This window comes from Ascaphus truei, chromosome 1 (assembly GCF_040206685.1).
Source record: "Ascaphus truei isolate aAscTru1 chromosome 1, aAscTru1.hap1, whole genome shotgun sequence".
NCBI lineage: Eukaryota > Metazoa > Chordata > Amphibia > Anura > Ascaphidae > Ascaphus > Ascaphus truei.
The window spans coordinates 119,184,886-119,197,659 of NC_134483.1; the positions used below are offsets into that span (position 1 = coordinate 119,184,886).

The 12,774-nt window shown below is 41.2% G+C and overlaps 1 protein-coding gene across 3 annotated transcripts in view; it reads left to right on the forward strand.

The window, feature by feature from the left end:
* The window catches only part of SHOC1 (shortage in chiasmata 1), a 203,922-nt gene that overhangs the window by 122,167 nt on the left and 68,981 nt on the right, over positions 1–12,774 (forward strand). For all 3 annotated transcript variants that reach the window (XM_075594058.1, XM_075594064.1, XM_075594073.1), the window contains 2 exons: positions 8,209–8,281; positions 11,095–11,164. In XM_075594058.1, coding sequence (XP_075450173.1) covers positions 8,209–8,281; positions 11,095–11,164 — 143 coding nt within the window. The remainder of the gene's footprint in view (positions 1–8,208; positions 8,282–11,094; positions 11,165–12,774) is intronic.

Here is a 12,774-nt window from a genome sequence, read left to right on the forward strand (position 1 = left end):
ACTTATTGTCACAATATTATTTTAATATTGTATTCTTGTCTTCAATTTAGGGTGTGCTTTAATTAAAATAGGTTTTTATTTAACACCTAATCTAGGAATCACTTTAATATACTGTGGTGCCCACACCACATTGTAGCATCTTTTAGTCCTAGATTTAGGCAGGAAACGTAGTATTTCTCTATATGGGGTTTATTTACAGGGATAAATAATAGACTAACAGGCCCACTGACCCTTTAAGTCAAAACAAAATCATAAAATAAACTCCTACTCCTCTTAGGAGACTAACTACACATTCAGCGTCAACCCTTACTACCTGGATGGACAGCTAAGCTGGTACTATTATAGCAAAACATAAAGTCTCTGAGCGCAGCAATAAAGGGTTTCACTTATCTGTTACTCCAGGGTTTGGAGCAGACATCCCCACTTTAGTGTGGTCTCGCATCCTTCCTTCCTAGGGGAGCTTGACCCCACGAGAGATTAGAGAATCTCTCCTCTGTAAGTCCAATGTTAAGGACAGGACATCCACGCTTCAGCACGGTCTCTGGTCCTTCCTTCTTCCTGGGATTAACAACCCAGGCAGTCCCAGCAGGCTCCGCAACCACCGTCCAGCAGGCCTGGGGGGCTGTGCCAGCTTCCATAACTTCTTTGTCCCCTTCTCTGAGACAGCAGACTCTCTCAGCATGGCAGCTCTCAATCTGTGTTTTAAAACACTTCTGTTCACTCAGGAGTCCCGTCTGATTAATTAGTCAGCAGCAGCTGCTGGCTTCTCTTAGGAGAGTAACTCTCTGTGCGTTGGAAAGTCACATAGCTGCCCTATTCAAGCACCTAGAGGACAGTGATGATATCAGAATACATATCACATTGTCACACCATTATACAATTTGGTGCACAGTTTTTCTTTTTTCTATATTGCAGGGAACTTGAAATACTTTAAATATCAGTTTGTGGTCCCTCATTGCACAGTGCACCCACAAATTTGCTAAATTAAGGATGCACTTACATGCAAAAACATTTCAGACATTTATTATACTATATTGGCTGATGTTTATAAGTAGATCAGCTTTTTGAGCTATTGTACTAAGCGTCTTCAATGTGAGAGGGACAGGTACATACTACTTTAAAATGTGCTCGTGCGTGACATAATTGCGGATGCACACGAGTTAGGGAAGCTCTGTGCACTCCGCAATAGATTTAGTTATAACCCCTGATCGCCGCTCCAAACAGCCCCACGAAACGCAACGCCGTCCGGGGGAACCAGCGGAGATGAGAACAAAAAAAATGCAGAAGCTGGGGACACCTGATCTCTCCCGCTACAGCCACGGACAGCCAGCAGCAGTGGAGAGAAGGAGGAATAAAGATGGCGCCGCCAAGCTGAGTGCACGGGAGCAAGCTGCGGGACCTGGGGGGGGGCATCTCTGATACAAAGGCCACCCTGAGAAACTCGGCGGAGAGGGCAACAGCAGGAGAAGAGGCAGTGGGTAGAGCTGTTCCTGGCACAGAGCTGAGTATGGCAGAGGGAGACACAGTAATTACTAAACAGGACCTCCAGAACATGCTTAAAGAAATGCAAGCAAGCTTTCAGTCAGCTCTGGATAGAGCTGTAAAGGAATTTTAAAGCAGAAGTTTTTTTATTGGCTAAAAGAACTACTGAGCTTGAAAATAAAATGGACATTTCTTTACAAAATCCGGTAAATACTGACAATGAGGTCCTGCATCACAATGAAGCGGTAAAAGCCATGAGGGATGATATAGACGATCTAGAGAACAGGGAGCGAAGGCAGAATTGATGAATCTGTCATGTCTCTGAATCTGTCGAAGCCCTACAGCCATACCTTAAAAGACTTTACGTCAATTGATCCCCAGTTACAAGAGGGTGATCTTCTGATGAACAGAGCTCACAGAGCTCTAGGACCGAGATTCGAAGACCCCAAAAGAAGCAGAGATGTGGTCCTAAGGCTCCACCAATATGCAACCAAGGAAAGGATTATTAAAGGCTGCAGAAACCGTGGCTCAAGTAAATTTGAAAACAATTCCATCCAGATCTTCCAGGATGACAATTTAGAGGAGGAGAGGGCACTATGCCCCACTGAGAAGCCGAGAGCAAATTACTGCTCGAATATTCTAAGGTTAAATTACATTGAACACTTAAAGACAGAATATGAAACCAGGTTTTTATTTGGCTAACCGGGAAGCCTACCCCCTATAAGTATATTTTAAACCAAAAAGTTTTATACATTTGTTCCACGGTTGTTAGGAATGGGCGTCTTTATTAGGCTCTGTTACATTCTAATCAAGCTGTGGTGAGGGCGCGATCAGGGGAGGGAGAGCGGAAAGAGGCGGGGTGTGCAGGATCGGTGGGAGATCTGCATGCCTGTCGTCAGGTCGCCCCCAGTAGGGCCATATGCCCGCCAGTCCAGTCCACATAGGTTCTTGCCACAAATTTGGGATACGTGGCTGGTTACACTCATCTTATCTTATAGTTTAATTTTTGCGGTTTTGTCTTTCCCCAAGTTCCCAGAGGGGGAAGGTCCCTTCCCTTTGTTTTTTATCCCCGGCAACTGTTGATATTGGGAGGTGATTTTAATATGGTACCAGATCTGGATGTGGATAAGTCCACCCACCCAGAGCAATCACACTCTGCTATGGTATATAGTGTAGCTAAGAAATTTCGTCTGCTACTTAAAGAATATGATCTGTGGGATGCTGGGCATAGATCACATAAAGGACAGAGGGATTACTCCTTTTATTCACCCCCACATGATACGTATTCCAGAATTGACGATATATTTGTATCCCCGGGTATTTTGGAGGTATTGGTCCATTCAGATATAGGGCCTATCATATAATCAGACCACGCCCCGGTGGTGATCCTGTTTGATCCTCCATTTGCTAGGACGAAATCATTCCATTGGAGGATGAACGACTCATTATTGAACTACCCAGAGATTAGCACACAAATTGGAGACTAAGGCCGCGGGCATGGTCAGCGCTTAGCCGCTGAGCCGCGTTCATGCTTGCCAGTGAGCCCCTGCAGCCGCAATGAGAGTGGCTTTAGCAGGGGCTCGAGCATGCTTCCACAGGCGTGCGGAGGCATAGCAGTCAAAAAAAATTCATTTACGCGCTGAGGGGAGCGGAGGGTCGGTCACGTGAGCGGTTCGCCCAATGAGGGTGAACAAGCTCCGTGACGTCACTGGCCCGCCCACAGACACGCCCCCGGACGGCGTAGTAAGGTCAGGGAAAGCACCCGCTTTCCCTCAGCCTCCGCGCGCCTCCGCACGGGAGAAATGTCTATGGACTCAGCCTAACTTAAAAATTATTTTCATATCAACAATGGCTCAACATCAATACTATGGCAGGCACATAAGGCCACGATCAGAGGACAGCTCATCTCAATAGCATCACAGAGAAAGAGAATAAAAATAGAAAGACAAAAAAATGTAACAGAAAAAATTGTAAAATTAGAACAATCACATAAAAAGACCATCGAGGAAAATTTATAACATTCTGGCCCAGGCAAGCTAGGAACTTAAGAGGGTGCAACTAGAGGATGCTCTTGAGAAAGCCCTTAAGTGGACCAAGCAGACGTACACTGGCGACACACTTTATTCGAGCCTGGCTAGTCCCACGAATTCGGGTATACCCGGGTGTATTGAGGTTTGTGACTGTTTTCTGCCCGAGTGCATTGAGGTATTTTCCAGGCAGGGATTGAAGCATTTTATTCCCGCTGGCTGCAATACTGCACAGTATATATATATATACTGCATTACAATTCATGAATTTATGCCATCTGGTAGACACGCGAAGCATTGCAGCCTATTAAATCCTAATCATTATCATTTAACAGATCAGCCGCCCGTCAGCCAGGCATGAACCCAGGCTGGGAAGGCAAACGCAACAGGGCTTGTCAGAGGTGAGGAGCGGCGCATTCCAGGTATCTGCCAGGTACATACTGGGTATTTGCTCGAATAAAGTGTGTCGGTGCAGTATTATAATAAGGGAGATAAGGCGGACTGTTTATTGGCTAATAAACTTCGAGGGATCAGGTCGAGATCATTAGTCCCTGCTATTAGGTTAAAAGGGGGAGAAGTGACCTATAACCCCTCAAAGATAGCAGAGGAATTTGCTACATTTTATACGGATCTCTATGATCTCGACAAGTTCACTCCGAATGCTAAAGTCCCCGACCTGACCCAGATGGAGACCTACAGTATCTTAGAGATTGTTACCTCCCAAAACTATAGGAGGAAGACTACAAAGTTTTAAATGTAAAAATAACCCGGTTAGAGTTAGTAAGTGTGGTTAGCTCATTGAAGCCATCAAAGGCTCCAGGCCCAGATGGTTTCTCAAATTTGTAGTACAAAAATCTTATAGGGATCCTAGGACCATGTCTATTAGATTTATTCAATTATTTTCTCAGTAGGAAACAAATCCCCCCACAGATGATGAAAGCCAATATAGTGGTGATCCCTAAAGAGGGCAATGAACCTTTATGTTGTGGTAGCTACAGATCAATCTCATTGCTTAATACGGATTTGAACATTCATACTGTAGCAACATTTTGGCCAACAGGTTGAACCCAATACTCCCTAGAGGAATTCATTATGACCAGATAGGTTTTGTGAGCGAACACCACGCATCAGATAACACATGGAAAATTATTAATGTGATAGATCAGATACATAAATCTAAGGCACGTTCTATAGTGCCGGACGCATGCTACGCCGTGGGCGCGCGCGGAATTTTAGTTGGCTGACATCAGTCAGCCTTTCTATACAAGGGCCGCACACACGGCAGGGAGAGCGGTGCCGACACAGCGGCGAAGATGAGGAAAATCATCTTTTTGCGCCGCTACCGGCGCTGAATGTGTGTGTGTGTGTGTGTGTGTGTGTGTGTGTGTGTGTGTGTGTGTGTGTGTGTGTGTGTGTGTGTGTGTGTGTGTGTATTTGTGTGTCTGCACAAATCTAATACATTTTTTATTTTTACCAATGTGGTTTTTTTTAAATAAATAATAAATTACACATAAACACACACACACATATACATACACATACACACACATAAACACACTCAACACTGTATACTTACTCAACACAGTATACTTACGAAAAGCATGCAGCACGTGCATGCGCGTTCGCATAGGCACGCACGGCCGCATGCAGTATATAACAGCCCTAAGATAAAAGCAATGTTGTTGAGCCTGGATGCGGAGAAGGCGTTGGCTAGGATAAGATGGGATTTTTTAGACAAGACGCTGGAGGCATTTGGATTCTAAGGTTTTTTTTACAAGGGGTCCGAAAACTTGTAAACCGACAGCCACTTTGAAGATCCCGGGGGGAGGGGGGAGAGGAGTCTAATAACAATTAAGAACGGGACTAGACAGGGGTGCCCCCTCTCTCCTCTTCTTTTTGCCTTGACAATTGAACCCCTTGCAGCTACAATTAGAGCTACCCCAAATATACAAGGGATAATATAAAAGATGAGTGTTACAAACTATCACTTTTCACAGATGATATTATGTTTACTATCGCTAATCCCTTGATATCTCTCCTGAATTTACAATCCGTTCTCCGGAGGTTTGGGGAGTTGTCTGGGTAGAAAGTTAATGTGGGAAAATCGGAGGCGCTAAATTTTGATTATACAGTAGGTGGATAAAGACCCATCTGAAGTATTTGGGACTACGACTCATTATATAAATATAACTATCCCGACCTTTTTTCTATAATTAGAAAGGATCTACAAGATTGGAATTCTCATCATATTTCCTGGATAGGGCGTACTGTATAACCGCGATTAAGATGAATATTCTCCCCAGACTCCTATATTATTTCAAAATATTACCAATATCTGAACCACATATAAATATAAAAGAAATCCAAAACCGTATTATTCACTTTATTTGGAAACATAAACTACCGAGAATAGCTAGGTCAAGAGTTTAAAGAAGGAGGGGTCTAGCGGTTCCAAATATCTTAAAATATTATATAGCTTCACATTTGAAACAAATGGTTTATTGGCACTCCCCGGGAGGGACCTATGCTTGGGTGGATCTGGAAAGCTCACTTAAATATCCGGTTGGCCTACCTACTCTGCTGTGGTCGAGCTCTAGGACAGGGCCTGGGAGACAGCCTGAGTCGGCTGTAATTGGGTTTACTTTTAAGTCTGGCAGTTAGCAAAAAAGAATTACAACGTTATGTCAACTCCATCTAGACTTACGCCCCTGTTTGGTAATTCAGGGTTTCTGCCGGGGTTTAAGGGTCGGAATTTTGAAACCTGGAGCCAAAGTGGAATTCTAGAGATGGGAGATCTACTAGAAAAAGATAAGTTGATGTCGTTTGAGGAACTGATAAGAAAATATGGTTTACATCGGACGGAGGTGTTTAAAAATATGCAGGTCCGACATTTTGTTTACCAGGGCTTCTATGAGGAGGAATTCCCTAAATATACATGATTTGAAGATTTATGCAAAACACAAAAATATCAAAAGGGTCTGATTTCATCCTTGTACCAAGGTTTAATCCCCCAAAAGGATATCCCGGCTCATAAATATATGGACCAGTGAGCTTTGGATTTTCAGACGGAAATAACGAGAGGATTGGGAAGATATATGGGACAATGCGGTCAAAACTTCTATATGTACAGTTACAAAAGAGAATATTTACAAAATGTTGTTAATTAACTTCCCAAAAGGTTAAAGCAAATGTTCCCGGAGGCGACCGATAGATGTTGGAGGGGATGCGGACAGGCGGGATTTAGCACATATATGGTGGTTTTGCCCAATTATGCAGACATACTGGAGGACAGTTTTGATATTGATAGAAGATGTGATGGGAATCAAGGTTCCTGTAGTCCCAATTTTAATTATCTTGGCTAAACCTATGGAAGATGTAGATCATTACTCAGCTAAATTAATTATGCATATTTTAACGGCGGCTAGGTGCATGGTAGCTGCAGCATGGAAAAAGACATTGCTGCCCTCCAGAAGATAGGTTATTAGAAGGGTTAACGATGTACAATTAATGGAAAGACTCACCTCATTTTTTAATCACACCATAAGGAAGTTTGATAGAGTCTGGGACCCCTGGGATGTTGGATAGGGGTGAGGCCCCAATAGTCTAGTGGACCTGGGAGCGATAAGTGTAGGACATGTCCCTGATAAGATGTGATAAAATGTTGTGAAATTCAAAACCATGTATGATGTTATGTGATTGTTGTCATGTTAAGAATTCTGTTACAAAATGGTTGTTCCCCCTCCATCCCCCTTTTCTTTTTCTGTACCCCTTCCCATTTATGTTTGAAAATCTTAATAAAAATGTAAGTTTAAAAAAAAATGTGCTTCTGCGCCATCTGCATGGCAGGGACTAATCTGAATCACTTTCTGGGTTTTGCAGAAATAGATCAGCATTTCAGATCCTTGACTGGTGTCCAAAACAATGTCGCACTTATGTTAGATACGTAACGTCGGGGTATCTGGTACGGACTCCACAACAAGTGAGGATCACCTGAGAATCAGATTAACAAGCAGGCCCTCCATTGGTCTTTTCAAAAGTGTGCAGTGTTTTATTCCAGGATCAACGTTTCGGTCTTGACAAAGGTCAAAGTCCTACGTAGGACTGAAACGTCGATCCTGGAATATAACACTACACACTTTTGAAAAGACCACTTGAGGGCCTGCTTGTTATTTGATTCACACGAATGTTAGGCAGGGTAAATGTGTTCATATCATCAGGTCTGCAAAACTAGTGCAAAAACAGCACCAGATCTAAAAGGAATCCTATTAAAATCAATGGGATATTTTCTTATGATAAATCTGTCACTGTTTGTTTACCCCAGTTTTGCATCCAGGAAACTTTGATAAATAACCCACCATCGGTCTATTACACAAGCATTGAATAATGGGTATATTCAACTGTGACAAATACAGACCAGGCATTAGATAGCTGGCATAGAAATTCTTAATATTGGCTAATAAATCTAAATAGATCTTAGGGAATGGGGAAGGAATGGTCATCTGAAGAGTTCTTAACTACTATGAAAGTATCAGTCTCCCAGCTGCACAACTCTGCACCAGATTTATGAAGGACAGATATTGAAACTAATTGCGTTTTCTGTCTTTATAAATGTGGTGCGGGTGTTTTTGAACCAATTGTGCTCTGGTTTTGCAGCCGGCAGACATTCAAATCCAAAGTTACATTCTTAATCTTTTGGCAGGTGCTTGTTATAACTCGGATCGGTTCAGATGACACAAAAGGCACAATTGTCGATATCCTCAGCAAAATGAAAGGTAGGGAATTTTAACATTTATATTTGAATACTTCCAATGCCATGACAGAGCCTATAAGTTATACATGCAGTGTGGGGGTCGTGTATCAAAGCCACCCAGCTGCAAAACTAATACAAAAATACATATATCAAAGGGGGGGGGGAACAATAATTTTGATGCAGTATGTCGCCACAAAACCTTAATGAATGACCCCCCTAGTTTTCTATATGTGCAGAAGTGGCTGGCAGACTCTGCGCAGAAGCAGCCGGCGGACTCTTCGCATGCACAGAAGCGGCTGGCGGACTTTGCACATGCGCAGAAGGGGCAGCTGGACTCTGTGCATGCGCAGAATGGGCCGCTGTTCTTCGCGCTTGCGCAGAAGAGGCCACGCATGTGCTGAAGGGGGGACACACCCACACATACCCCCCTTCCCCACCCCTCACACACACCACTGTTACTAGAGGAATTCCAAGTGAGTACAAATATAGAAATGCAAATAGCAATTATTTTTTTTAACGAAATGTAGCATTTATAATAAAAAAAAGGCAGAAGTGAAAAACATGCAATTTGTGTAAACATATAACACATGAATTCTATATACATTAATATAATATAGTAACTGTAATGATTATTTAAAAAAAAAAAAAAAAAGACTGTGTGTTTGCCGAGCACACGTGTTCTAAGTCAAACTTCTTTGCGTTTTGTCACTGAAATTGTGTTTTGATTTTTGTTTTACATTAATACGCTAATGACGAAGATCCATTCACTCCGCTAAAATTCTGGATAACATATTTTCCCCGGCACCACCCCGGAAGAAGTCAGTTATACGACGAAACATATGTCGGGTTAGCCGGCTATTACTGTGCTAGCTATGTTAACCACCAGCAAGAAGTTTTAACTGCTCACCTGGACTTTTGAATATGTGCTCACATAAGTCACCCTGTGACTCTATACAAACAGACTCCCGGTCTGAAAATATATTAGGAAGAATTTTAGGGGAGTGAATGGATCTCTGTCATTAGCGTTTTAATTATAAATTAGAACAATTTCTGAAGCCAGATATTCATATACCTATAGACAGTGTAAAAATAGCAAATGCCTGCAGCACTGCCGGTTGATGCACGGCGCCTTTTGGGCACGGAAACTATAACGCAGGTTTACCCAATACATATGACCTTGTTATTAAAGTAGGTACAATAAGCACGTTCCGTTAATTTAGGAGGACAGCCAGTTGTCTTAAAACCTTGAACCACAATATGGAAAAAGGTGTTTAGAAGACACTCTAATTAATGGTGTCTCTGTTTTGAGCGCGGAGCAGACTGTGCATTCTTCAAGAGACCACTATGGATTACACCAGTTTATATGCTGATACTGTAGTGTAACCTGGGTGAGCCCTATCAGATTTACTTTACAGATAAGCCAACATAAGCAATTTAATATAGTTTGCTCTGAGGGTCCTTTTACCTCATACGCCATATACTAGTGTGTATCTAATACTACCCTGGTATGCCCCTGGTATGCAAGTGCACCACACAGCAATGACATTGCATAGGGAGATCCTTGTATCCATTTATGCAGCTAAATTACTAAGAGATTATCTGACTTCTACAGTGGTTAGCATTGTTTTTTATTTAAAAATTTGTTATCAATTTGAATTAATAAAGTGTTGATTTTTAATACCATTCACCACAGTTTGTAGAATTATCCATACTTGTACTGTAGATATCAGTCTGTTGTGCACCACCATAGGGATTTCTTTCGGTGGCTCGCACCTCTTCGGTATCACTCGTTTTTTTTATTCCGATTAGTCTGTTTCCCTCCCTGGTAGCACACAGCACCTTATTTATAACTCTAGTTAGAGCGAGATTCCTCTCTTTTGTCCTGAGTGAGAACTACACATTCAAAATACGGTATATTAAAATATGATATATATATATATAGAGAGAGAGAGAGAGAGAGAGAGAGAGAGAGAGAGAGAGAGAGAGGAGAAAGAGGAGAGAGTGCACGCCCCATAGTATAAAACTGTATATTTAATGATGGGAAGGGGGAGGGGGGGAAAAAACTTGTTCACCCTTTGAGAAAGTCGCCCGAGTGTGACGAAACGCGTCAGGGAGCGTCATTACGCATTACGTTACGTACGAACATTACGTCATCACGTGTGCGCATGAACGGGCCGGTTCGTGCGTCCAACAGCTTGAGGCCATCCAGCAAGGAGATTCTCTAAGGACTCCAGCACGATTCCAGTACACTTCTCTCATGCCCTGAACATCCTGATGATCACGGATCCTCCATCATCCAGAGACCGACGGACGTTTGAGTCAAGCAAAGATACCGGATGGTGGTGATATAATCACGACATGCTTTTAACTCTTTTACCCTTGTGAGTGCTATTTTTTCCCCCCCTCCCACTTCCCATCATTAAATATACAGTTTTATACTATGGGGCGTGCACTCTCTCCTCTTTCTCCTCTACAGATTCCATAGGATGTGGTTCATCCTCTTGAGAGCAGCCGGAGACCCCTTGCACCCACGTCATTAATTTCATTGATGAACTATTTTTCAAAGGACTGGTTCTTCACTTTATTTTCTTTTTGCACATTATTGAATTGCGTAAATCCTAAATTATTCATTTGAATATATTTTTATTGTTCTACACACAGGCACTGACACTAATATATTGTTATTTTGTTAATTTGATATTAACACCACATATAATTTTCATCACTAGCTACTGTATACCCATACAGGCGCTGCTTTTTCTTGTTTTGTTAGTCCATATATATATATATATGTATGTATAATTTTCTTTATTGAATGCCTCATATCGTTGACAGATTTTAAAGCAATTGCTTTGCGTCCTGCAGAAGGAAGAAGATTTCTAGAGCGTAAAAATGTCTTAGATAGGTGAGCATATAAAGTAAAGAGCGGCTTATTAATTTTATGATGAACCTAATCATTATACATAAACATAATGGATATAATAGTTATGCGCTTTCTTGGAAGAAGATTTTATGATTATATTACTGTATTACACTGTACATGGGGATTATGATTTTGTGGTATTTCTTTTTTTGTTTTTCTGGTGTTTTCATTTGAATTTTTTTTAAAGCTGTTTTTATCAGTGTTAAGAACCGGAAAAAATTGACACACATTTGAATTCATTTTTAATCTGTGTTCTTTTTTTTCCCGTTTCCATTCTTCCTTTTGGTTGTCTCTATGTTAATGAAATCAATTATGACTGTTATATTTTTGCATATCATTACATTAGTGAATAAGACGTTAACTCAGGGAAAATAATGGTTGTTTTAGGTAACGTCACGTTGTTTGCCATTATTTAATGGAGCTCAGTGAATCTCGCCCATAAACAAGCATAAACAATTTCTGTGACAATGTTTTAATTGCTCGTACATTGTGACTTTATACGTGAACATTTGCCAACAACTGTGAGAATTAGATGTTAGATTCCTACATGTTGGACCGTTATCATTGTGTCACATCCGGATGTGTTAGCACAAGACATGCCAGATGCTCAATAAATGATAAAGCTGTTGGAGATTAAACCTTATCGTTGTCACAAGAACTCTGCTGAAAGTGCGGTTAAAATCATGGGACATGAAGGTGCTCTTGGTAAATGTGAGCCAGGGAGATACAGTAAGTTCTAGAACACTATTTATTACCGACTGCTCTTGTCGTAGAAAGTATAGTCAAGGTTCAATATACTCAGGAATTCTAATATAAATCTTTGTATCAATGAAAAAGAAAAGTGCTTTGATTAAATATATGCTCACTGCTGCATCACTTGTAACAAAGTTAATTTACGTTTTTTACCTCTGATTCTGACTGTAAACTATAGAATTATGCCAGTACAAACCTGGCAAGCAGAATGTAATATATTCCATCCTAATTCCCACTATTCACCTATCCTAAATTGCAAGAAGAAATGTTGTAAATTTGAAGTAAAATGCCTTTATATTGACACTAGAAAATGCCTCTTTGCATCAGTTTTGCACCACACTCACTGTTCTATGTAGAACTCATAACATAAATCTTATCAGAATATAGTGGCGAGAAAAAGTTTGTGAACCCCTTAGGATTTTGACATATTTCAAACCTAAAATGTTATTAGATCTTAATCTAAGTTCTAATAATAGATAATGATAACCTGATCAACAAATGACACAAAAACAGGATACTTTTTCAGCATTTATTTATCCATAAATGATTCAACATTCAATATCCATGTGTAAAAAAGTACAGTATGCGAACCTTTAGATTCAGTACCTGGTGGCACCCCCTTGACCAGCAATGACTTCAACTAAGCGTTTCCTGTAACTGCTGATCAGTCTCTCACATCGGTTTTGAGGGATTTTGGTAAATTCCTCCTTACAGAACTGCTTAAACAGTGACATTTGAGGGCTTCCTGACACAACATTTTGATGGGGTTTAAGTCCGGACATTGACTAGGCCATTCTAAAACGCGGAATTTCTTCTTCTGCAGCCATTGTTTTGTAGAT